Source organism: Leuciscus leuciscus, assembly GCF_965113295.1.
Source record: "Leuciscus leuciscus genome assembly, chromosome: 4".
Taxonomy (NCBI): Eukaryota; Metazoa; Chordata; class Actinopteri; order Cypriniformes; family Leuciscidae; genus Leuciscus; species Leuciscus leuciscus.
Window position 1 is genome coordinate 11,947,298 of NC_138728.1, and position 25,801 is coordinate 11,973,098.

General features: G+C 39.1%; 1 protein-coding gene across 2 annotated transcripts; it reads right to left on the minus strand.

Moving 5' to 3' along the window:
- Positions 1–4: 4 nt before the first annotated feature.
- prickle1b (prickle homolog 1b) lies at positions 5–24,514 on the minus strand. Of its 2 annotated transcripts, none has more exons than XM_082166683.1 (8): positions 24,280–24,514; positions 7,319–7,501; positions 5,467–5,580; positions 4,792–4,926; positions 3,738–3,941; positions 3,465–3,651; positions 1,671–2,516; positions 5–1,580 (listed from the first exon to the last, which is right to left on the minus strand). In XM_082166683.1, exons 2-8 carry the CDS (start codon positions 7,487–7,489, stop codon positions 649–651), a joined length of 2,589 nt encoding a protein of 862 aa, XP_082022809.1. In that variant the 5' UTR covers positions 7,490–7,501; positions 24,280–24,514; the 3' UTR covers positions 5–648. The 2 variants fall into 2 exon arrangements, with proteins under 2 accessions (XP_082022809.1, XP_082022808.1); XM_082166682.1 differs by lacking the exon at positions 24,280–24,514 and adding an exon at positions 9,867–10,030.
- Positions 24,515–25,801: the final 1,287 nt, after the last annotated feature.

Consider the following 25,801-nt stretch of genomic DNA (forward strand, 5'->3'; position numbering starts at 1 on the left):
GGAATGTATTAAATCTCTCTTGAATTATTTTATTGACATCTTAATGTTAAAAAGGGATATTATGGTTACCTGTGGTGAAATGTACATAGTAGAGGGAAGATTACCCCAACACTGTTTAAGCGCATAAGCAAATTGTGGAGAGAGAAATGTTTAAGGGTGCAGTTATTACACCTGCAGAGTAATGTAACGAGACCATCAAACTTGAATAGTGCATATATATTTTGCATTTGCAAACCCCTGGTCAAAAAAATGGCAGACCTCAATTTTGTTAATTAATAATCATAAAAAAAAAAAAAATCTTGAGCCCAGGAATTGTAATTAATCATTTAACATATTTGGATATAAAAATATCAGTATTCCAATCTTAATTTAACAAATATACATTGCGTGCACTATTAAATAATTATTCAGTTAGTCTACATGCTACCCAGTAATTTTGCTTTTGGGAATAATGCTTTTGCTATACAATGTACAAGGAAATATTACATGTTGCTTTCATTGTTCATATCATACCAGCAACACAACTGACACTCTGCAATTGTAAAGACAACTTAAAACTCAAGAAAAAAAGTTTTGTTGTCCAGCTTCTTTAGGATCAGTCATGTTTATGTTCCAGCGGCAACAATAGGCATGCTTTCAGTCTCAAGTCTAAGAAATTATGCAGTTTTTGCCCTTGTGACCTTTCTTTTTCAGTTTGGTCCGTGATCCGAAAGGAGGTGTTAAAGCGGTCACGCGAGTTGGATAGTCCTCTGTATAATAATGAAAGCTTTGGGATCGGGGTTTAGGAATTGGCTGGCCAAGAAAGAACCCCTCCTCCTCAGACTCTGAAGATGAAGAGGAGCATGTCGAACACCAGTCGTCGTCATCATCATCATCATCGCAAAAGTCTTGGAAGTGGTCTTTTCTCACCATGCCCTGCTGCGCAAAGTCTGATGTGGTTTGATGATAAGGGTGCTGACTGTGTGCCGAGTGGTTTAGAAGAATACCATTCCTGGGTTCTGGTATGCTTGAGCCAATTACCTGAGGCACAACATGCAATTTACCCCGATTTTTGGAAGGCAGGTGCAAGGCATTTTCTGAACGTGTTTTCCGGCCCTGTCTGCGTTTGTGATGATGTCTGTTAGCAGGACGTCTCTGTGTTTCCTCCTCCATGTGGTAGGTCCGTCTGTGGGTCCTCTCGCTCATTGGTGGTTGCCTTAAGCCTAGTCCGCCATAATATCCTCTATCCATAACATCATCAGAGAACTTCACTTGCTGAGGTCTGGATTGGGTCTGAGATTGAGACTTGGTCCTTCTCAGCACTGGAAGATGCAGAGGAGAGGGTAGTTCCTCTCCAAAATAAGGTGGAATTCTGTCCTCTTCTTCCCTGTCTTCTCTCCCTCCTTGTTCCAGTGTCTCATCACGGTCCAGCTCAGAGTTTAAACTCCTCAATGAATTAGCACTTCTGTGGAGCATTGAGGAGTTAAGTGTGCCCATGTTACTAATGTTATCACACTCTTCCATCTCTCTCTCCTGCTCTTTCATGTTTTGGAGGGAGTAGATGGTCTGTCTGTCTTCTCTCTCTCCATCCACTGAGGCTCCTGAGAAATTAAAGATATGAGTAATTGATTCATTTAAGAAGGGACAAGAAATGCATGACTCTGATAGAGACTGTTTGAAGATGTTCCTACCTGTAATATTTGAGAGAGCTAGAGAATCCATAGAATCTCCAATGTTGTGTTCTGCCTTCCGGAGTTCACTTGTAATGCACTCCAGTGAGTCTTCATACCATTGCCTAGGCTCAGACCAGAATCCAGGCACTGCTCCCTGATCCATCTCCAGCTCTTGAATCTTTCTAGCACTAGCGGGGCCAGGGTGACTACCATAGGCAGAGTCTCCAAGTCCATCCTGAGACTGAGCCCAATACATATCGGTGTGGTGCTTCTTAATTGACAAATTGTGGCCGCTGATCTTCATCTCTGGTTTGGTCCTGTTGGTCTCAGAGTCTTTCGTCATCCATGGCTCAGCTGGCCTGGTGTCCTCCATGTGGATGACACCACGGTCTCCAAATTTCAGGAGCAGCTGAGTCATATAGTCCTCATGCTCAGCCCAATCTTCCACAGAGTCCTCAGGGGCTTCCTGTTCATCCCGGTCTCTCCAGTAGTTGTCCTCTGCCAAGTTGATTCTCTCCAACTGATTACACATAGTCTCTGTGTTGTCACCACAGAAACTAGAGGTCCTGCAATCTGTTGCGGAATAGAGTTTTGTCTGCTGGCACTGCTCTGTAGGGCGACTACTCTTGCCCATTCGTATGCTACGCCTAGATTCCCGTGATCTGGCGGACTGAAAGGCTGAATCTGAAGAGTCAGAAGCATGGACATCCTCACCTAGGCTACAGTCCTTAGAGCAGTAGATCCGGCCCTCTTTTGGAAGGAAGGGACAGCCCAGCAGGGAAGTTTTGCATTGGGCACAACAGAAGCATTTGTCAGTAGCATGCCAGTGTACACCCTCATATGTCATTTGAGCATGGTCGACACCTGAATAAAAGAAAATGTATAAAAGTGAGAAATTCAGTACTTTTTCAACCAGATAAACATACAATCCTGTACCTGGAAGGCCATCTTCCTGCAGAGGTTTGCTCCTACTCTAATTAAACAAACTTAAACCGGCTAATCAAGGTCTTCAGAATTACTCTATACTTTCTAGCACAGGGGTTCCCAAACGTTTCTATTCAGGACTCACCTATTCAAGTATAATCCATCTCAAAACTCACCGGAGGGATAAAAGACTTGTGGTACATTATCAAAAATTATATTAACCCATAAAAATAGCAGCCTGTCTATGTTGAAATAATGAGAAGAATAACTGAGTAGTTTCAGTCTGCTGCCTCAACTGATTTACACCGACATGGCAAAATAAATGAAAAAAAAAATGGGGTGCTCCAATAGTACTGTATTGTAGTACTGTACTAAGTACAGAAATCAAGTATTTAATAAAAATAATTGTATTTTATAGTACAACTGTAACGTTTCAATACTAAAATTTACATTTTAATTTCTTCATTTACAGACATTGATTAAACCATCAAGCTTTTATTTTGGCGGAAAACTACAGGGAGCCCTTAAAGTGTCATGTAACGTTGCAGCACTGGTCTTTCACACCTCAGACCTAAAAAAGACTCAAGAAATGGGCCTTTCGTGACATTTGAATTTCCATGTGTAATGCATTCTCATGCAGAACACAGTACAGTGTGTGTGTGTGTGTCACTCATTCACTGAAGCGTAAATTTAGCCAAGTGACTTTGCGCAACCCACCCTTTCCCCATTCTGCGTCCCACAAATGGGTTGCAACCCATAGTTTGAAAACCCCTGTTCTAGCAGGTATGTTAGACTGGATTGGAGCTAAACTCTGCAAGAAAGTGGCCCTTCAGGTGCAGGAATGGACATTCCTGCCATACAAGTTCAGTTCTTACAGAGGTAACTCACCAATATTCTCCCCACAGGCCTCGCAGTACTCTGCATACAGGGACTCAAAGCATCCACAACAGAAAGGTCGGCCATCCTTCATGATGTATCTCTGTCCTCCTAAAATAGTCTCGCACTCAAAGCAAGAGAAATGTTTCATGTGCCAGTGACGTCCCTCAGCTTCAGTACACTCATCAGCAAAGATTATCTGTGAAGAGAGACATTTTTTTAAATTCTTCTTGGCCAAATCTTTCTTTGTGTATTGGCTCTTTAGAAAAGGATTTGTATCCTCACCTCATCACAAGCTGAACACCGTGGCTTTAGAAGCTCTGCATGATGTCTACCACAGTAGATTTTGCCATTGTGGTAGAAATAGATGAGGTCTACCATAAGTTCATGACAGGTGGAGCAAGTAAAGCATGCTGGGTGCCAGCACAGGCTGGGGCCTGCTCGTGAAGCAAACACTGCCATCTCTCCACCCTTGATGTTCTCTTTGCACTGCAATTCATAGTAAGATTTTATGAGAATCAAGGGCTGGCATATGGCTGCTTAAGTCATACAAAGTCATCTTACTTGGATCCTTACTTATTGGATCTTACTCTTCATATTTATTTGGAAAGAGACTTTTAAGTTTTAATTAAAATGGACCCCCATATCTGTTGAAGTGGTCCTCTAAAGACCAACTGAGCATGGCCAAATGCATGATCATGAGTCTTTTTATAAGTACTTTTGCCAAAGTATTCATTTCACAGCTGCTTCCCATTATTACTACATGGCCGTTGGCCTTGGAAACAGGGGTGTTGAGTGTCCCGCAAATTTTTTCGGCAACGGAAACCAGAGACCCGAGATTAGCACTGCTCTGCAATGTCGTGTGTGGCAATTTGTGGTGAAGGGATACATCTGTTTTTCTGAGGTATTATGATGCTAGACTTTTTTGGTTTGTGTTTATAGTCTTCTCAACAGGAAACAACCCTCTGCACTGGCTCTCATGTGCTAACTCCAGCCCCTGAAGGAGATGGTCTTCGGCCAAAGACTGTGTGTTGTAATACTTAATCTTTTCCATGAATTTTCTCTGTGCTTTGGTTGTCTTTAGGCCATAATTGGACCATTTGCATGATTCCAAGTTGTCTGATTTGCCATGACAAGTCAACATTGCTTCCAAGGGAATGTAGCATGAAGCAGAAACCATCAAAGTAAACTTGATATGGCCAGAATTAATGGTCACAGAAACAACTACAGATCTTCCAAGGTGGCAGTTAATCAAATGACCTTTAGGAGTTTGAATGTGGCCTCTTTTGTGCACTACCTTTAACTTTGTGGGAAAAAGAGCAGGAACATTTATACATACATGCTCACAAATGTGCTGCAGGGCTCTGGGAAGCAGTTTTGGGGTTCCCCTCCCGAGTGCCTCTTTTTTCCTCTGAATGCTGAACATGTGGAGTTCTCGTCTCTCCTCATCACTGAGGGACTGGCAGTATCGGATCTGTGTTGAAGCAAAGGTATAAAAAAAATTTGTTTGTGTGCCTAAATGAAGAACAGATGAATAGCTGCAGTAAGTTTTATCAAAGGCTTGAAGCCAAAGTTGTTTAAATTTTCCCACTTTTCTGGGGCTAAGTTGAAAAGTACACAAATCAAAGATTTTACAACAGACTTGTGGAACTCATACAAAATGACAAAAGACAAATAATTTGCTCTGTTTGGCCCTGCAGGGGGGTAAACAATGATGCCACACGTGAAGGGCTTTTTAGATCTGTAACCCGCAGTCATGCCAGGAATTTGCTAAAGTAAACAGTTCCAGGTCTTACAGCAAGCACCATAAAACATTTTATTGCTGCTAGTGTAAAGGAGAAAGATGTCCCTCTGTGATGCATACCACTAAAACATCTTTATATGCAAACTCGAAAAGGATTTGTATGAACATTTATCTGCAAGATCATAAAGTCCTCTAGTAAAGCTGTTGTGTATTCTAGCAGCATAAATGTCTTCTCTGTCACTTTCATTGTTCTCTTTTTTCCCCTCATACCTCATTGTCATGTGGTGGCAGCTGATAGAGTAGTTGTCTGATCCTGTGTTTTTCTCCAGGACTGTTGACATATGGCACCTTCTCCTCTGGCAGGCAAGAAAAGTAGATCTGAACCTGATGGGGAAAGAAGGCACACAGAGAGTGAGAGGATTAGGGTTTGCTTTCAACAGCTGAAAGCTGAAATGAGACACCAGCCTCAATTGGTGCTACATCATTCAACCTGTCATACAGGCTTCTCCCGATTGTCTCCCCCAACAAGGGGGAAGTGGGTATATCATTGACTGGGATAAAGCGTTTAAACAGTGGTGTCTGTCAGTGGCGACCCTGAAGAATATTTACGGGGCGGTACGTCATCAAAGACACAAAGATAGATGTCTGCTGGAATGTTCCTTGTGTTTAAGTGTTACTATCTAGATGAAGGCAGATTGTTATTTCTGTAACTGTGGGGTTGGGTCTATATGGGATATGAGTGGGATTTGATATGGAGAGCTGTCATACAAATTGCCCTAAATTCTCAGGAATGTTTTTGCCTTCAAGTTACTTTTTTTTTTTTTAAGCTCATTGCAGTGCCTTTCACAGAACTGGGGGAAGAGCTTTCATGAGGATGTCAGGCCTCCCACTTTACGTTTTGAAAAACGAGGAGAAGGTGGGTGTTAGAAAAACACATTCAACTTAACTGCAGACCTTCTTTCACTCTAGTCCTACCTCCACCCTCGTTGGTTCTGTGTGTATTTGTGTATTGCCTTGTGTCAGGAAAGTGCCAGCTAGCCCCTCGGCACAGGCTCAGTTCTGTTTGCTTACTGCATACAGCAGGGCAAGAAAGTAGGTTATCTAAATGGCTGTTTTGTTGGGACTGGTGCTTGAACCACACAAGTAAAATGCGGGTAGTTTAAGCCAACACACTGAGGAGCATACCTTTGAGAGTGGAAATATGTTTAAAATGGAAAGACTTTACAATAAAGTTCTGTATGGTAACTTGATCTAATTCAGTAGTTAACTTGGAACAACAATGACTAAAATGTCATTTGGTATATTTTTTTAAAACAAGGCTATTACTTTTAATGCCAGATCATCTCAGTAGTTTGTTTAAGCATTTGGCCATTAATGACTTCACTTTGTCATTAAGAGACTCCTTTCTTTGGGGAAATGAAATGCCTGCAACAGTCTGTGCACCGCAGGGAAGATTCAAAGCAATTACCACATATGCTTGTTCCTCAACATGGCATTTCTTTTCTAAGGAAAATGCTTGACTTTTCCTAGTACTCACGTCAGTTCTCTGTATTTTTTTTACTAGTTGTTCTGCCCTTTAAAAAATTTTGTCTACTTTCAGCTGGCTTTGTGCTGCCCATCAACACGCTGTCAGTCAGATATACTGTAGGTTGCATGTGTGCACAATATCAAGGTTGAGAGTGTCCAGTTTCCACTTAGAAAGCTTGCCAGACTTTGCACATGTCAAAGAATAGATTCATTAAGAGCTGTTGGCTCCCTGCAAGGTCATGTGTTGCTTTGTCTCAGGATAGATGACACACTGAGGATGCATGCACTGTCTAAACCTCACGTACAAGCTCAGATCCTCTTGAAAATCTCATACCCAAGTGTGAAGGCAGCCATCAGACTTCAATAGCTTGACTGGCTGGTTTTATATCAAAAGCCTAAATTGGCTGAGAATCTGATATAAAGACACTTTCTGTAGAGTCAGAAAGGGAGAGACCGTTTCTTCCTGATTTTTGGGATGTCTGCAGATAATGCGAATTATAAACAATGTGATATGCTTTTTACTTGTTATGGCTGCCTGCCCTCAACTTTGATGAGAAATCTACACAAATAAGGAGATATGAGGCTCGAGGTTTACCTGCTCGGGTCGTAGTCCAGGAGGAACCCATGTGTACTCCTCCAAAGCGCATCCAGAGTCGTCATCAGAGGTTGAACTCCTCTGAAACCCAAGTGCCACTTTGGCTCCCCTTGAGTTCATGTCCGGTGCCCGAGTAATGGGCCAGATCCCTGATGTAGTTTCAAGACTCATCAGATGGGGGCACTGTTCAGATAATAAAAAGAGGTATTAGTTGTTAAAGATTAAATTGGGTTATACCCAAAGTTTACAACTGCATCTGTTTTATGAAATATGCATTATCCTTTGTGGAAGAATGTTCTCAGAACATCTTAAAATGGAGATGGTGAGCGACTTCCAGTGCTGCTTCCCATTGTGGGGTTTCCTTTATCTATCTGGGCCCTCAGAGTTGCCAGATATTTAAAACGATGGGGAAGTTGTGCTTTGAAATGTCAGAGTGTTGCCTTTCAGGCCAAGCCTTAAGCTTGCAGATAAGATGTCAATGTGTACATGAAGCAGGATTAAACACTCGTGGCTCTTTCTCCAGGCCTTCTTTATCTTGATGCTTAAGCACTTCAGAGTATTTTCTGTCAGATAAAATGCCTTTGGTCCCTAGGTGTTGAAAAGAACACTCCTACTTCAAATGTTTTGAATTGCAAATGAGTCCGTATAGTGTGTGAACGCCCTTGTTTGGGTTGAGGTTGGAGTTTGATGATCCCCCTCTCAGTTTGCCCCGAGTCACAGGGAAAGTCCTATGTACTCTTAGCCCATTATGTGATAGATTATGGATGTTTTATCTTAGGTCTTCATTGTCCAGTATAAGTTTAGATGGGTTCTTGTGCATGTTGTAAGTTACCTGTTATTCTGCATATTTATACGATACGAAGCAAAGATAATAGATTTGCAATACGAAGATGCATCGATAGGGGTATCTTACAGATAACACTTTTCCCTGTTCTCTCAATGGGAAGTGTGGTAATTTGGATGGCCTCAATCACAATCCAGCTCACCTTCTATGACCCCAGTCAAATGCAAATTAACTTCTCACAATAGTGTCCACTAACCTCTCGCCACAATTACCACACCTGAATGGGAATGAACGGTCAGATGCAGCACCATATATGGATCCTTCAAACTAAGCAATGAGTAAAAGAGTAGACTAGGATTTTATGATTATATATTTGTGTTTGTGTGTGATTCAATTTATAGGCTATACATCAAACCCTTGGAACTTTCTCTGCCAGCTTTCCTTAAAACATTCTTGCAGTGTAGGAAATGCCTGCAGTGGCTTCCAGGGCCAACATACACAAGCACTCGCGTTACACCTTGTCACTCTCTGGCACCGACACAATGTGTGTCTTTGTGGCAAAAACAAAAACAGAACTTTCTACCCTGCCCTGTTTTCAAAGAAACATGCATAGGAGGAAAGTACATTTGAAGAGAGGTCATTTTTAAAAAGTCACAACGGTAGAGAAATATAAACACACTCCAGATGTACGCCACTGATCTGACGGGCACCTCAGACAGGGGAGTGAGCGCTGACCGGGTTTTACCGTGTCAAATATGAAACACTTATAAAATAAACAGAGACTGGTGTCAGGATTAACTGAGGTTTGGATTACAACCATTCCACCTGAGGCTAAGATTCAACAAGCCTGGGCTTCACAGTGCCTCTGTTGTCAGGTCTGGGATATAACATTTTCTGTAATGCAAATGTCCAGTAAAGCTAAGTGAGTCTGACATGCTACATGCATCGATTTACATTGATTCATGCAGTGTAGAGACCAAAGATAGAGCTGAATGAAACCTATAGTACTTAATTAATTAATCACATTAATCTGACTACAGTTGACCTCTGTGTAGAGTGAAAGCAGCAAAAAGATAAGATGATGTGCAACATGCATTTAATCTTTCAAATATTGTTTTATATTTATTGTTTCATGTATTCTTGGCCACCAAGCTAAAAACCACTGTAGCTCAATTATACCTGCATGTAATCTTACTAACTGAATGGCACATATCCCCCAATACTCAGATTTATGCATGATCAATTTTGACTGATTTTAAATCTTTTACATTTGGACAATTTGTTAAATCCTTTCCCTTAAGTTCAGCAAAGTTCAAAGAAAATGGAAATTAATCTGCAGTATTAAAAAGGGTTCCTAGTAACTGCATGTTGATAATGTAAAAAAAAAAAAAAAAGAAAGAAAAATCATCCAAAATTTCACTGAATTTTACAGTTCCGACTAGCTACCTATGAATTATTGAATTTCAGAGCTGTCCACCAAAATTAATCTTAACATCAGATGTAAATGGGGACTGATATATTCCAAGTGCACTTGTCATCCTCTATCACATCCCATTTTTTGACCAATTTTTGATCTCGGCTCCCTTATGCCAAAACTGCATTATGCTCTTAACATGTTATTTTAACTGCTGCTTTCTGTCTGTCATCAAATACTTATCACCCAATCAGTCTGATTGTGTGACTGTATGCACTGCAAAGTCTAGAGTTTCATATTTACAGTGTGAGACTAGTTTAGACTTGATTGCATTTCGAGAAGCATCTTACCTGTGTGTAATGCATCCTGGAGCACTCAGGAAAAGCCTCCAATTAGTGCAAGATGCAGAGGAACAGTCTAACAAGCATGTCTACAACGATATCGGGTAAATTCCATCTAAATTCCCCTGAAAATTTGTAGCTTGGATAGTCAGTGAGAATTTAGTTGTGTCCTGTGTTTCTCAAAACGTTGAAATGAATGTATCGATGTGTGTGCCAAGTAGCATGTCTCCTTGTAGTCAGAGCCAACCCCGGGACAGCCCTCTTCACATTTAAGCCCTCCCCCTATACTTCAAACTGAAATCCACCCCCACCCCAAACAACCTTCATCCACATTCCTGCTGTAAGAGAGCTGTCCACATCCCACAACAAACTCTCTTCAATCCACAGAGCCATTTGTTTTGTCCCTAAGCATTCAAAGTCAAGTACATCCTGGAGGAGTTCATTCGGCATTGAATGTTGCATCAAGAGCTTGTTGTTTTCCACCAATGGCCAAGAGTTCCTGTTATTTTAGCTAGCCAACATTTGGCATGTCAAGGAAGAATGGAGTGTGCTCAGGAAATATGTTAACCTCACAGAATCAGACATTGGAATGGCATAATGAATCATATAACATTACTGTACCTCTCAGTACCTGCATTTCAAGTAAGAATTTGTTACAATAATTTAGGCATTTGTGTCCAAAATTGAGGCGTTCACCCTCACATCGTTCCAAACCTGAATGGCTATCTTTCTTCTGTAGAACACAAAAGAAGATATTTGGAAGAATATTTTTGTACTTACAATGAAAGTCATTGGGTCCAACACAATATTAGACCCCATTTACTTACAAAAACATTTTTCAAATTATATATTTTTTGTGTTCTGCAGAAGAAAGTAAGTCATAAAGGTTTGGAATGACATGAGGATGAGTGAATTATCAAATAATTTCAGTGTTTTAGTGTGACCAATTCTATCTCCTTAACTGTTCTTTTAGTATTTTTTTTAAGTAATACATATTTTTATAAATACTGACAAAACCAATAATCTAAATGTAACTACGTTTTTACATTTCGTTTTTTTGTTATTTGTGTTTGATTCACTAAAAAGAACTGACTCAGGGTTATTCTTTAGGGAATCCGATTGCACTGGTTGCTCTGTATTTAGTTAATTCACTAAAAAGAATCAATTCAGAATCATTTGTTCTCATATTAGACATAAACGGTAATGCGGGTTGGTTCCCAACCCTACTTGTGAGTCACTTCTCACAAGTTCCAAGGCATTTCCATAAGCTCAATATCCCCCTCCTCTTCATTCCTTCAGACTGAGCTCAGTGTGTTGACAGTGACTATGGCCCCAATGGCCATCTCTCACCTCCACACTTCAGTTGAATACAATGACCTTATTGTGTTGATTCCTTTCCAAATCTGGAATCTCACAAAGGAAAAACCACTGAGAAGTCATCTTCTCTCAAGAAGCTTTAAGAATAATGGTTAACAAGTATAATCAATAAGTTTTAGGGTTGTATTTATTCTCATAATGCTAACATCTAACCATTTTAAGGATTGCAGCATAAGCTCCACGATGCCACTGTGGCTAAGCATCCTGTGATAAATGTGCTGTTTTTGCTTACAAAACACAAAAGCTGGACCATCTTCACATGCATCTCTGTTTGGTCATAGCTACTTCATCACGATCCAGTTGAAATGCCACATTAAGCCTGTGTGAAATTGCTGAACAATTGCCAAATCATCCCAGTTAAATTTCAAGTCACCGTGAAGAACTTGAGTTTGAGCATCTACCAAATCTGAGAGGTCGTTTTAGACCGCAAGATAAGATAGCAATGAGAGAACAAACAAACCAAGATGGATTCCTCTTTGGTTTTTGGCAGAAACTATGAAGAACCACTTACCTATCAAGATAACCTTTGTTAGAAACCCTTTTCCCTGCTTAAGATGTTTATCAGTAACACCATTGAAATGGCAGAAAATGCCATGGCGATTCTTAGCAAAAGCGAAATATAACACCGGGTGAAGAACTGGGTAATAACCTTGTTTATCTAGAAATGACACATTACTGCGACTGTTTGTCCAGATGTAGACAGAAAGAAACCGCAATTAGCAGACAATGTTCCCATCATTTCCTGGAGCAGGTTCTTCAATGAAGAATGGGAGAGCACAACCCTTCCTGCTTCCTTAGAAAGCTTAAGTTGCTGTCTATTACCCCAAAACCCTGCACAGTTACCTCTGTGCTATCTTAAAGGAAAGGGAAGCTACTTGCGAAACACCTAATGTTCACATCCTCCTCTTCCTATTGTAAAATGGCCCGACCATCCCCTGGCAAGCCATTATAAGCGATAACGCATATTTCACCTCATTGCCACACCAATTGACATGTGTTTAAGAATGGATGCTGCCCTGCTGCATTCACATGTCAGTGCTACCTAACTAATGACACTTTTTTTCAGTGACCCCTGACCCCCGCACACACCCGGCTCCCTCTGCTCATCTCTCCAAGTCTTTAGATTCGCTCTTTCCTTCCCATGTTAATGACAAGGCATCAAACTAATGGAACATGGCACAATTGCTCACACGCAGCTGCTCCAATTACTGCAAAACCAACATTTGTAAGCAAATAAGGTCATGTTTGTGTAAAAATAAAGTGTGGAATGCCAAGCTAGGGTTTTTGGATTAAACAATAATCTCTTTTCTCTGCATTCAGGCTTTGATCATTCATTTTTGATAACCTGTTTTTTATTTTTTTTATCGCTGCCTCTGTAGGATGGTGATTGCACTATTGATTTGATAACGACCGAATCAGAGTGTCTCACGGCGTGTGTGTTTTAATTCACACTGTCAGGACAACACATCAGAGTGTCTGTGATGTAGGACAGTTTACACCTGACAACTGCAGTCAGTCTCTCGAATGCCACTTCTTTAGATCAGTCATTGTAATTTTAGTAACGCTGAAGATTACGGAGGAGGAAGCAATGACGCATCGAATGCTCTTTCAGGGCAAAGCTGAGAATTGACTCAGACTCGCTCTGACATATTTTCCCTGTCTGAGCATTTTTGCCATGTTGACGAACAGAAATGTAGTCAGTTGTGTAAAATGATGATTTTAAGATCAAGCAGATGCCTCTGTCAAATGGTTAATTTAGCAATGGGATGAACACTTACTAACATCTGTTTTTAAACATTTAGGGTGAATGTCACATACTGTCATTAATATTCATTATGCAACTGGCCTGGTTACGCATGGTTTGTGCGCTAAATCGCTGAAAGAAAGTAAAGGAGAAAAGATGTGAGCAACAAATAAGAAAGTTCGACTTTAGCCAAAAATATTAATTTTTATATTATTCGTTTTTTCAACAATGATTTAGGGATTATTATTTTAGCTTGTATACCCTTTTGGTAGCACTTTACTTAAAACCCGTATGTATAATGCATTATAAAGGTATTCATAATGTATGTTATAATGCATTATATCTTTTCATAAAGTTAAGTTACATAAACCAAAGTTAAAATGCATTATAATATTTGCTGTTTCTGAAATTGTTTTTGTCATCTGTTTCAGTTAATTACACGTTCTAAATGTGTATTCAATGATTAGATAATAATAATAATATATTATAACTGTGGTTAGAATTATTCATGAGGCCATACAGTGCATTATAAGGCATAATTACTGCATTAAAAATCCTTTTATAAAGCAGTATACGTAAAGGCTTTAAGTGAAGTGTTACCACATTGTTTTTTACCAAGATTTTCCATAATTCCAATATATTTTTTAAAAAGATTTTTAGTAAGAAAATGTGGAAAGTTTGTATGCCTTCCAATGGTATCTCATATCAGTTCAACTATGGCATATATTTATAACCACATTCAGGTCATTTCTGCGCTCCGTCTCTGTGCATGTTGAAACTAGATAGGTATAAATTTACTTCCTTGACAAACTTATGTGCTATTTAGGTGGTCTAAAACATTGCAAAAACCTGGCAGTAAGGCAGGTTAAAATCATTTACGAAAGAATCAGCAAAAAATGATCTCAGATAATCAGTAAAACATAGTGACAATACTTAATCCTAAACATCTCCATTTCAAACGTTCATTGATATCATTTACTACACAGTGCAGATCAACAAGCATTTACTTTCCCACCAATGACAAAGTCCTAATTCACACCCATTATCAGCCCATTCACATTTAGCACACTGAACTGACTCCTGAAGTCTGAATTTGAATTGACTTGATTCACACCTTTAAACTGCTTTACAGACATTGAAGTCTGATTAAAGTGATTAAAGTCTCACCATTGCTGCCAGTCAAAGCCCCACAATCCCACATCCATCAGCAATGCTTTAGCAAGTGCTTTTCTCACTGCTCTGTTAATATTCAGAGTCACGGAAGAGTAAAAAGACACAAGCTGGTGTGAGATATAGGGCCATAAAAGAAAACGGCAAACTTATGTGTGCCAAAACTTTATAGCACGGCAATAAATATTTGCAAGACACCTTCACGGGGCTGTGAAGCCTAATAAAAAGGCGTCAGTCGTGTTCCTGAATAGATTTCAAGTGAAAAGAAGGTCAGATTAGCCGGCATTACAGACACGCTGTAATGTGTAGAGACACATTGTGTGATAAAGAGCTTTTTTTTTTAAAGGACTTCACACAAGCTAATTTAAAACCTTTAGAAATCAGCCACCATTTCAAACAATTAACAAGTACATAAAGGTCTCCGAATAAAAAAAAACATTGCCTTCCTATGCTAATCCCATGGGGATTCATAGCGTATTGTTACATAAGCCAGTATTGATAGTGCCGTAGTACAGTAAAAACAACATTATTCAAGATGATTGCCACATAAATTATATGTATTGCACTAGACTGAAAAGAACGAGTCCTCTGGGCTAAAAAGATAGATTGTGTCCTCTTGTGGATGAATGAACATGTCCATTCAGTGTGGAAATCCTGACCTGAACCTTTGTTGACTGTAAAATACTGTAATTAAGACTTTAAAATACTGTAATTGCATTTAGGTGTGACTGCATTATAAAAGTATACAGTATAATGTGGAGAAGATTATAGTAATGATGATATATGCAGAGCGTGTCTGGCTTCTCATCTACAGGGATCCAGCTGCGTGTGTGCATGCATTTAGTTCATAATGGACCTTGTTTTATTACTGGCCTCTGCGCCCTATCCTGCCAGCCTAATTTGATATTGTTAACTGATACATTCCACTTTAAAAAAGGAGAGGTCACGCTAACCTCTCCAGACACAGGTGGGCTTACCTGCAGAAGATATACACATAAGTTCAACAATGACATAAAAGGCATGCACAAAACCATCAATTTTGTTTAATTGTTTGCTACAATAATACCCAGGTCTCATTTAATACGAAAAAACAGTTTGCTTTGAAGTTATATAAGAAATTATATTTTTTGCATAAAGATAATTTCACTTATTTTTAAGATTATAAAGATTGTTTGCCTTGTGACACCATATGGATTGAGATATCAGTCTGGATTGGTACACTGTAAAAAAAAAAAGTTGCTGCCATACATTTTTAAGTACAATCAACTTGGATGTTTGTCATTTCAACTTAAATTACATTAAACTGACTTAAAAATGTGTTGAATCTTGAATAACTCATTAACTTATTTTAATGTAAAAATGTCATAACTTATTGATCATATAATTTTTTACAGTGTAAGGTTCACACAGGGAGATTGAGGGGAATGTGATCGAGAAATGGCATGTGCAAGTGTGAAAGAAATATAAGACCGAATAAAATCGACTGCATAGATAAGGCATGCGTGCAATGGCCACCAGGGCTTGTGTCTGACAGCCAGCAATTTTTAATTTGTAAATGTATAATATGTTGTACATATGTGCATTCATTACTAGTAATGAGACGACATTTTTAAAGTCCTGAAACCACAAAATCATGTATAATTAGAGGTGGTCTGAAAAATGTCTTGAGGGCCTCATGTAGAGAGCTGAAGACCACCCAGCCCAACAACAACCCTCCTCAAACTCGACCGGGTTTCCACTGAGCGCAACGGCCCCTTACCTCTACATCTCCTAATTACAATCATTTGCCTCATACCAAACGAACACAGAACATCTGCTCCTAATGCTGCTGACTGTGATTATTAAAGAGAATTTACTCCCAGGTCGACACACAGAGGAAGCACAACAGACAGGAATCACAAGGAGAGGTACAAGTCCGTGCGATTTGTTTTTATTAGCGAGGATACACTGCAACATGTTGAAGCAATGAGCCTGATATGTTTTGCTAGTTCATTAGTCTGTTTTTCCTGGCTCAGGATCCTGGCATGCCGTTTAACCAGGTGCTGATGAAGAGATCATTGACTTAATGTGGTTGACGAACCTCACAGTCTTACGTCAGTTTACACTCATGTGGCTGTAACAAAAACAGCGAAGCACATCTAGCTAATGTTTGGAGATTTGCAGGCTCTGCCTCTAAGTAAACAACTTTTGTTAATGAGTTTTAATGATCACTTCAGTCACTCTATCTTTTGGCTAGTCATCTATACGACAAAATAGTATTACTTTCACAAATCGCAACGCTCAGCTGCGGTCTTGTTTTACAGTTATAATAACAGCCAAATTTTTATAAGAATGGTCCGACCTCACAATTAAAGGAGCCAATGTCTGTTTACGTTTGAATGTGTGTTAGTTTGACAAACCTGAAAAATGCTAATGTTTGCAAGTTTTGTGCAGATTTTAATGTCTGATTTGAAATGAGTTATTAAATACAAACAGTTTTAAAGATTTTGGTCTTTACTCAAATAGATAAGAGCTGTACTTGCATAACTGGAAGTAGGGGCATTTCCAAGATGGCTGCCGAGTGAACTGACTTTGAATTCAGTCAAGCGGTGAGTATAATTTTTAAACAAATGCACAGCTTTTGCTGTATACTTTGACTGTGTAGCATTTTAGTTTAGTTTACATAATGCCATTTGTCACCTAGAATGGCTTAAAGCAGGGCTATGCAGTTTCGGGAATTTCTTCTCTGTACTCTCGCTTTTTGCTCGCAGGTTTCTCCATAGAGCTCCCCCTACAGCTTCGGAATAGATATTTGACAACTCTGTCGAAAAACTCGTTGGCGACTCTCAGATACCAGAGGCTAGTAGATCAACGACATCAAAGCAGATGGGACATTCTTTAAAACGTCTTCTTCATTCGAGTTCGAACAGCGTGAGGGAGCGCAATAATGACAGAATTTTTGCGGATTTTTTTGCCGTAAAGCAATTTGTTACATCGCGAGACCTGAAATCACGCGATATTTCCTGGGCTCGCCGGCCCAAAGTCGCAAGGGTGGTTTTTCGGCTCACATGCGCTTGGGGGGGTGCGAGACGACCACCTATCTACCCGAAAAAAGTCATATAACTATTCCAATGATGCCGAAGCTGTTCGGTTAAGGTAAAAAAGTTACTTAGTTCACCTTTAAAGTTGGCTTCAAATTTTTTATCAAAATGTCATAACTTGATGTTGGTGAGCTGACAGACTTTTCTCTGGTGATATATGCAGGACTTCTCCAATCATTTTGTCGGCTTAAAACCTGCCCTTTTCTTACAATTTACTGCAGGCTTACATTTCGATCCGCCTCCATCTAATTTCTCAGCGTGATGCCATTTAGAAGAATGGTTCCCCAAAGAACCTTTCAATGAACAGTTCTTAAAATAATAATTTTTCTCAGTATGAATGAACAACATTTTGAAAGTCTAAAGAACCCTTTTCCACCTATAAGAGACTTTTGTGGAAAGGTTTGACAAATGTTAAAGGTTCTTCATGGAACCATAGATGCCAGTAAATAACCTTCATTTTAAGAGTGTACGGAGGAAAAGATCTGTCACTACTTCATTTGTATCATGAAGTTAAATCTCAAATGGCATTTGTGGTCCTAAAATCTTAAATTGAACCAAGAGTATCCATTATGTTCATCGGCTGAAGTTAGCAAGCCTATTTTTGGCACATTTGGTCAAGTGTTAGTAAGCGATATGGGGACGTAGCGGAGGCCACCTACACACCACTTTGAGAGTGCCAAACACAGACCTCAGTCATTCTGATGATAAATTGTGCAACTGTGAATGTTATCTTGCATCATCCCCATTTGGAAGGTAATTACTCCTCTCTCAGCAGGGAAATGCAAGCCAGAAAACCGAAGAGGGGAGAATGCAACCGTGATGACACTAGACCCCCAGGGCAGGTTGATTGTTTGGGCTTAAAACACACATACGCTGTTATACAATCCAGTCTGTTTCACATAATCCATCAACTGGTAGTAACATGACAAGCCTGGTGCTAATCACCAACCCTACTTTTTGACCAACAAGACTGTACTTTACTTTCACTGCAAGGCTATTTATACCTGTTAGAATAGTGCCGCATTGGGGTGGTGGTGATGATATGTAATTCAACACCATCGGATGATATAGTAATCCTCACATAATGCCTGTCTGTGTCAGGGGCCCCTCTGACAAAATAATGCTATTCTGTTCCTTAAACCTGGGCTGAAGCTTTACTTCCTCCATAGCCTAATCTTTTTTGTGGGCATGTAGTTATTGTAAAGAGATACGCCACATCTTTGGTGCTGCAAAGACACTGATATCGTAATTTGTACTACTTTGGTCTGATTGTCATCTTATTTATGATATGTTGTGAGATCTGTTTAAATGAATATGCAGAGAGAAAGAGAGAAATACATTTCAGCTCATTAGGCATTGAAGATATGGTTCATGGGAGTGCAATGCACAATGGTCTTCATCAAGTCTCTCTGAGGAGCAACAAGTGCTATTGAAAGGTAAAGTCCTCTGTCTCCAAACAGATGTCAGTGGCCCTTTGGGGTATTCTGGGTTTCTCAGCGAAGTAAACTGCACACATGCGCACACATATATAAGTCACAGTGTGAATTTCAGCAGCTTCATGGCATGAAAACCATGAAGCAGAAAGGATGAGACTCCAAAACAAGCCTTTGCATGTTGCATTTCACAGCTGAATGTGTTTAGATAATGAATCTTGTCCTGACGTTTTTCTTTTCATAGAAAAGCAAACGGTCTGGTTTCCGGGGTTCATTCATAGCACACAGGATGATTCTTTACAACTTGTTACTTATGCTAGCTATTAAACCCCCATACCTTTACTGGCCAAACAAGCACACAATAAAATCTCTGTTTGGTTGCAGTGTGCTGGAAAGCCCCAAGCATTCATTAGTAAACCACAGAAAATTTATGAGCATGTCTTCCATCCCACGCTATGCGGAAAAAGCCATTACAGTATCTCAACGTTGAAATGTTTATCTTTTGTTTTTGATGTTCAAATAGGTGTCGCTGCATATTAAGTAAGTTGTTCATACACTCTTTGTTTCTCTACACCTTTTGACCAATGAAATTCCTTGATTTTTCCAATTGCTCCAAATTGCTTCCACTTATTAGATAATGGTTTTAATTATTTGTTTTTGCATTCAGAATACTATGCAATATGACTATGCAAGACCTATTTTATTTTGGTAAGGAAGAACATTCTGAGAACAAGAGACATCAAATGTGCATGAGAGAGAAGGAAAGGTAAAAAAAAAGAAGTTTACATGTACTTAAAAATGCATGTCCTGATTGAATCAGCATTAGCTTTTTAAGGCCTGGAAATGTGACCATTCACATGAGAGTAATCAGAGGAGGAATTAAGCGGGAAATCCATTTGCGCACACGCCACGAAATCTGCTTTTGAAATATCACACCTGCTCTTGTAGTTGAGATGTAAAAGTATATTTAATCACAATGCAAATCGGTTATCATGCCGGCGGAAGCATTGATCTGTGCTACTTCTCAATCCAAACAACTGTAATTCAGGCAACATGCCGCCTTTCAGCTGTCAGGATCATCTCCTCAGCAGTTGAGAATGATGCCCTTATCTCCATGCTGTCAGAAGCGGTCGGCTGCTGAACGTCTGCCGTACATGTTTACCTTGTCTCATCCTCACACTCTGATTATAAGGCAACTGCCGGCAGCCGGCTGTCTGACTGAGCCAAATCATTACCTGCCTTTAATCTCCTGCTCTGATACGGCTTGTTGTGGGTAATTACTGCGGTGCCAAATCAACTTGCTCTCACTTGCATTTACAAAAAACTAAACAAGAAGGAAGAAAAATAATCAAATCAATTACACTTATCCATTGGCTTTGCAAAAGATTGACTTGTTCTTACCTCATACTCATAGCTCAATTTTGGTCTCTTCCCTTGTGTATTCCTTCAAGTTGGATTGTGGCGATATGACGTTTTAATATAGAACCGCTGTTCCCCAACACGTGGATGTGATACATGAAGAACCCGTGAATATGATGTGGTTTCATGAGTAAGCCAAGGCCAGACATTTGTGTTTCATTTTCAGGCACCGAATAATTAGAAACAACTCAAGCATCTCCCACAGTGAGCCAGACAAGTGCGTTGACCTACAAGCTGTCAGTCATGGCGGGTAATTTCCATTTTCTCAGTTTTTATGCGCTCACATGGGGATATTTTGGGGATATTTTGGGGATATTTAATTTAATTTTATCAATCAATAAATTCCTCTTGAAATAAACTTTGTTGTATTATTTAAATTTAATACTGTGAAGCTGCTTTGATACAATCTGTATTGTGAAAAGCGCTATACAAATAAACTTGACTTGACTTGACATGTGATCAACTTTCCGTAGCTGTCAATAGGGTTTGTGCTGTTTGCAACACTACTGTTCAATAGTTTGGGGTCGGTGAAGTTTTTTATATATTTTTTTAAAGATGTCTCTTAAGGTGGCATTTATTTGATCAAAAATACAGTAAAAACGAATATTGTGAAATATTATTGCAATTTAAAATAACTGTTTTAATATATTTTAAAATGTGAGAAGCCATTACTTATCCTTCAGAAATCATTAATATGCTGATGTGCTGCTCAAGAAACATCAATGCTGAAAACAGTTGTGCTGCTGTTTTTGTGGAAACCACAATGCATTTTTTTCAGGATTCTTTTACGAATGGAAAGAATAGACTTGAATTAGAGTAGACTTGTACATTGTTACGAAATAATTATTTCACCTTTGATTGATTTAATGTTGATTTTTTTTTTTCTTAAAAAAGAAAGAAAAAGAAAATCCTTTACTGACCCCAAACTTTTGATCGGTAGTATATATATATATATATATATATATATATATATATATATATATATATATATATGAAGAGTTCAGATGCAAAAGCCTCTAAATGCCATCTGAAATTTTCTCATAGAATGATAATTTTTATCAAGCTTGTATATTTAAGTTCAGTAATTTCACTTAAATGACAATTAATAGGTAATCTTCATTGCCATTTAAGTGAAATTATTGAATTTAAATATACGAGCTTGATAAAAATGATCATTCTATGAGAAAATTTCAGATGGCATTTAGAGGCTTTTGCATCTGAACTCTTCATATATATATATATATATATATAATAGAAAACAATTATGCCAGAGTCATGACTTGGCAATGAGCACCAAGTTCCAAGTTTAAATTTGGCTTGCGTGATTTGCTGATCATTTCCCACTCTCTTTGTTTACTGTCGATATGATTAAACTGGCACCAAAGACCAAAATGGCATCATTAAGTATATATTAAATCAAACAGCTACTAGCATTGACTTGCATTGCTTTAGACTATTTGGCTTCACTGGGATGTTGTTCTCGTTGCTATCTGAGGAAATATCTGTTGTCTAAAGTTGCTAGTTTAAGTACCAGCTGGCCTGTATCAGGACCTGACTGTTTGACTCTTTCAGCTCAACTAAAGAGAAGCTTGTCTCTGTCCCCCTCTCCATGCTTGGCAGCATTCACAGGCCGGGCAACAGAAGAGATAGAAAGCTGCCAAATGTGTTTGAGGTGTGGGGTGATTTGCATAGGTGAGCACACGTCAGGGCCTCCCAGCATAAACAGGGCACTGTGAACCTCCTCTGCTCACCGCTAGTAAATCAACACAGATACATATACAAGCACTCCTCAGAGCATATCCTGTGGGCTGGGATCTGGGGTTAGAATCGTTCCTTCTGTCGTTCTAGTAGCTACACTCTCACACACAGACTTGTTCTCACACAAATATCCCTTTATTTCACATACTAGACAAATTTATTTATCATATAAATTCCAAACACGGCTCTAGCTTAACTAACCCAAACTTGAAAAGTTTAAATAATGCTGCTTTGTTTTGTTTATTTCCAAAACATGCAATTTTACAAACATTTACAAGATTTTCCTATCTTTAACCACATGGAAATTCACATATCCACTCACTGTCTAAATTGTTTATGGGTTTTTCTCAATACAATCCTGATTTCTTGTACTCGTTTTGACAACAACTTCAAACACATCTGAGAGATATTTAGACCAACCCATGAGGACACACTACATCACTCTCTAGTACCGTCAGCTGAATCCGAGCTTCACATGTGGTCGTAATGGTTCATCAATTAACCGAGTCTTTACATAACAAACTCAGATCCCTGTTCGGTGCCACATTTGGAAATCTGCCATTTCCACTCAAGTCACCTGAGAAGCCCCAGGGGTCTAGTTAACTGGTTTGTCATTCACTCCCAGATGGAGTCTCTTTTAAAATACCAGGCACTGCTTTAAAAAGACCTAATTCTGGCATTTTACTCACTGTTATGTGAGTTAATACAACTGTTATGACAGTTTTTTATATATATATTATTTTTACGTGTGACAAAAATGTACTTTTTCATCATTAATTTTCGTTGATGCAATGCTGTCATTCAGCCTATCACTCACAAACCATGCAGCATGAGAGTGATTAGCCTAAATGAGTTTTATTTTCGGGTTAAACATTCCTATAGGATAAAATATATCTGGGGTGCACTAGGTTTATGAAATGGATACTTTTTTTAAACAAGTTAGCCAATAAAGTTCAATAATGTTATGTTCAATAAGTAATGTTTTTTCTACGTAACTGTTGCTGAGCAACGGTTTTTGAGCAACGGACACTACGACATCGTCACAGGCCAAATCTGCACGAGCAGAGCAACCGCTAGGGGACACCAACACCTAATGTAGGCCTACAGCAAACTCGCTCACGTTCAAAAAATAAGATACATACGGATATTAAGGGGTTTAAGAGTATATTTTATCAAAATAATGCTCTTACGAAAGGTGTAGTAAAACTATGTGCGTCATTCAGGCAAATTCGCGCTCAAACAAATCTTTCAACAGAGAACCGCGAAGGTAAAGTCTCTTTTGCCTTATATGGAAATGGTCCCCAACGGCTAGTATTTAACAACTAACAGCATTCTTTTCTTTTTATTATGGAAAAGGTGAGTCTCTGGGTCATGGATTCGTGAGCTGCAGGTCAGGAGACAAACGGCACCCTGATTGACAGGAAAGAGAGACACTTTAATGCCGGTAGTGATCTGAGTGACAAGGAACAGCTGAGTGTGTGTATACACACATCTGGACACACGCAGGGCTTCACACTATAGACATCCATATGCTGTTACCCACCGGGCGTCTTTACGCACTAGTTGGTAGGTAAAGTGCTGTGTTACTACAGTTTAAGTTATGTTACACACGTCCATGTACCGAGTTCATTCTCACATAATTGCAATTAACGTTAACGTTACATCCAGATTTATTTGTGTTCATTCAGTCAGACGGGCGTTTTTAAAGCGACCATGGGTCAGTGGCTAATTTTTTTCCTCTAACGTTACATTTATTGTCTTAATTAGGCAATACTTTTTTTACAGTCTATGGGCAACACATAAATAGGCTACATTTTTTAAATATCATGCATAAAAAAATGTTTTCAATTTCTGAGTTCTGAATGAAAATGTCTAGGCGGTTTAACTGTCCGGAGACTTGGAAAGTCTTTTGGCATGTTTTTTTTTTGCCTATTATTTATTTATTTTTTAAAAAGTGAAGCAACTTTGGTTTGCCAGACAATATTAATACTTTAAAAACAAAGTCAGGTCAGTGTAAAAACAACATACAGAGAGCCTATTTGTATTAGTGTGGGAAAAATAAACATAAAACAGTGCGGGCCACTTTAGATCCCCATAATTGTTGTGTGGAAATGTCAAATTGTTATAAACGCTTTTTTAAAACCAACATGAATAAAACGATTACATTTTTGAAGAACCTAACTTAAATATTGATCATTTTCATCATTATCTTTTTATTTTTCACTGACCCAAACGCGCGCACAAAGTTCGTATGGCTATTAGTTCACGCATTAGTTCCCATTTATTCCCTAGCATACGCATCTGAAAAAAGATTGTTTCTGATTTTTCCGTGTGTTTGCACGTTATAATACTTGAAATCGATATTTACGATCCCGTAACATTTTAAACAAAACAAATCAACCTATTTTAAGGGCATTCAGAATGCACAAGCATATACTTACGGGGACGAAATGTGCTGATTTATTCCGTTGCTGTTAGAAAATATTCACAACTGGTGTCATTTGCTCGAGTCCAGATGACAGAAAGTAAACAGTGGTCTTTGTAGAGGACGTGGAGCTGTTCAGTATCCAAATAGCGCAAACCAACGGGTCAGCATAGTGGAGACGCAGAAAGCGAGTTTGAATCCCAGCTGCGATGAGTAAACATGCAGTATGCAGTCAGTTAAAGAGCCAGTGTGTTCAGTGCGCTGAAATGACATGAGCGATACTCTGCGCTGATTGGCTGAGACGCGCGGCCCAACCAATCCTTCCACACACTCACATTCTTGCTTCTCCTCTCTCTTACTGTGGGGTCCAAAATAAATTAAACATCATCGGACGAATGAATGCGCTTTGATAGTTGCGATATAGGGGCGAAATCCGAATCTTAACCCGTTCACATATTATCTAAATATGTATAGGGACACTAAAATATGCTTTATTTGTACTATAGGCTACAGCCATAAATGATTATAAATAAAAATCTCTTTGACAATATTTTAATAGTTGTTTCTTAAGTCCATTTATACAAAACACCTAGATCATTTTATGTATTTTAAGCAAAATGACAAGAATATTTTATACTATAAATAGACAAAGAGCTGGAATTAAACATTGATTTTGCTTTTAAAAATCCCTATAGGTTCACTTTACTTTAACATTTGTGCAATGATACAGTTCTTGATGTTTTGTATTGTTATTCCATATTTATTTATCAGGAAAGCAACATTTTGTCTGTTGCATTTCCCCCAAAAACGACAATAGTCCACAAACAAAAAGCATCAGTAGCTCTCAAATATCATGTGCACTTGTGTATATTTAAATGTCAACACGCACCGCATCAGTACTGATTTCAATGACAAGACATGCGTGAACCAATAACACTTCATGTCATTGGCATCAAACCTGATGCGACAAGTCTTGAAGCACCATATTTTCAGGGCAAAAAACACCCCAGTTCTTTGGCACTGTGTCTGAGAAAAATAGGGAGGCAGGGAGAGAGATTTACTGCACTCTTGAGGCTCCCCGAAGTGAAGTGGCTCGCTCAAGGGCACTTACCCTCCACCCTATACCGTGTTTGATTGAAGATTTAAAATAAGTGACAGATCTTTGATTCATATCAATCAAATAGTTATTGCACATCAATAATTCCTGACTCAAAGTGCAATTAGTTCAATGCATTAACTGGAATGTTGACAGGTTAATGCTACCCAGCTGAGTTTCTTCAGCTAACAGTCTCGTCTGTCCTGTCCATCAGTACCTTGTTACTGTGTGTGTTTGTGCTGAGACGTTCACTTTACAGCTTTAGAGTACAGAAACATCACTTTTCTGACACCTTGACAGAACCGGCTCCGCAGCTCTTGACAGCAGACGGCCTGGGCCCCTGACCTAATTCACAGAGCTGCCCCCAACACACATACACAATGACAACAGAAACCCCTGTCTACCATACATTTTAATCTCAGAGGCTTATCTCCCCTATTCA

Coding starts and splice junctions, on each gene's coding strand:
- prickle1b (XM_082166682.1), bottom strand. Junction 3,942..4,791: donor TGCAGCACATTTGTGAGCAT/GTATGTATAAAT, acceptor TATGAATTGCAG/TGCAAAGAGAACATCAAGGG. Junction 3,652..3,737: donor GGTGTTCAGCTTGTGATGAG/GTGAGGATACAA, acceptor CTCTCTTCACAG/ATAATCTTTGCTGATGAGTG.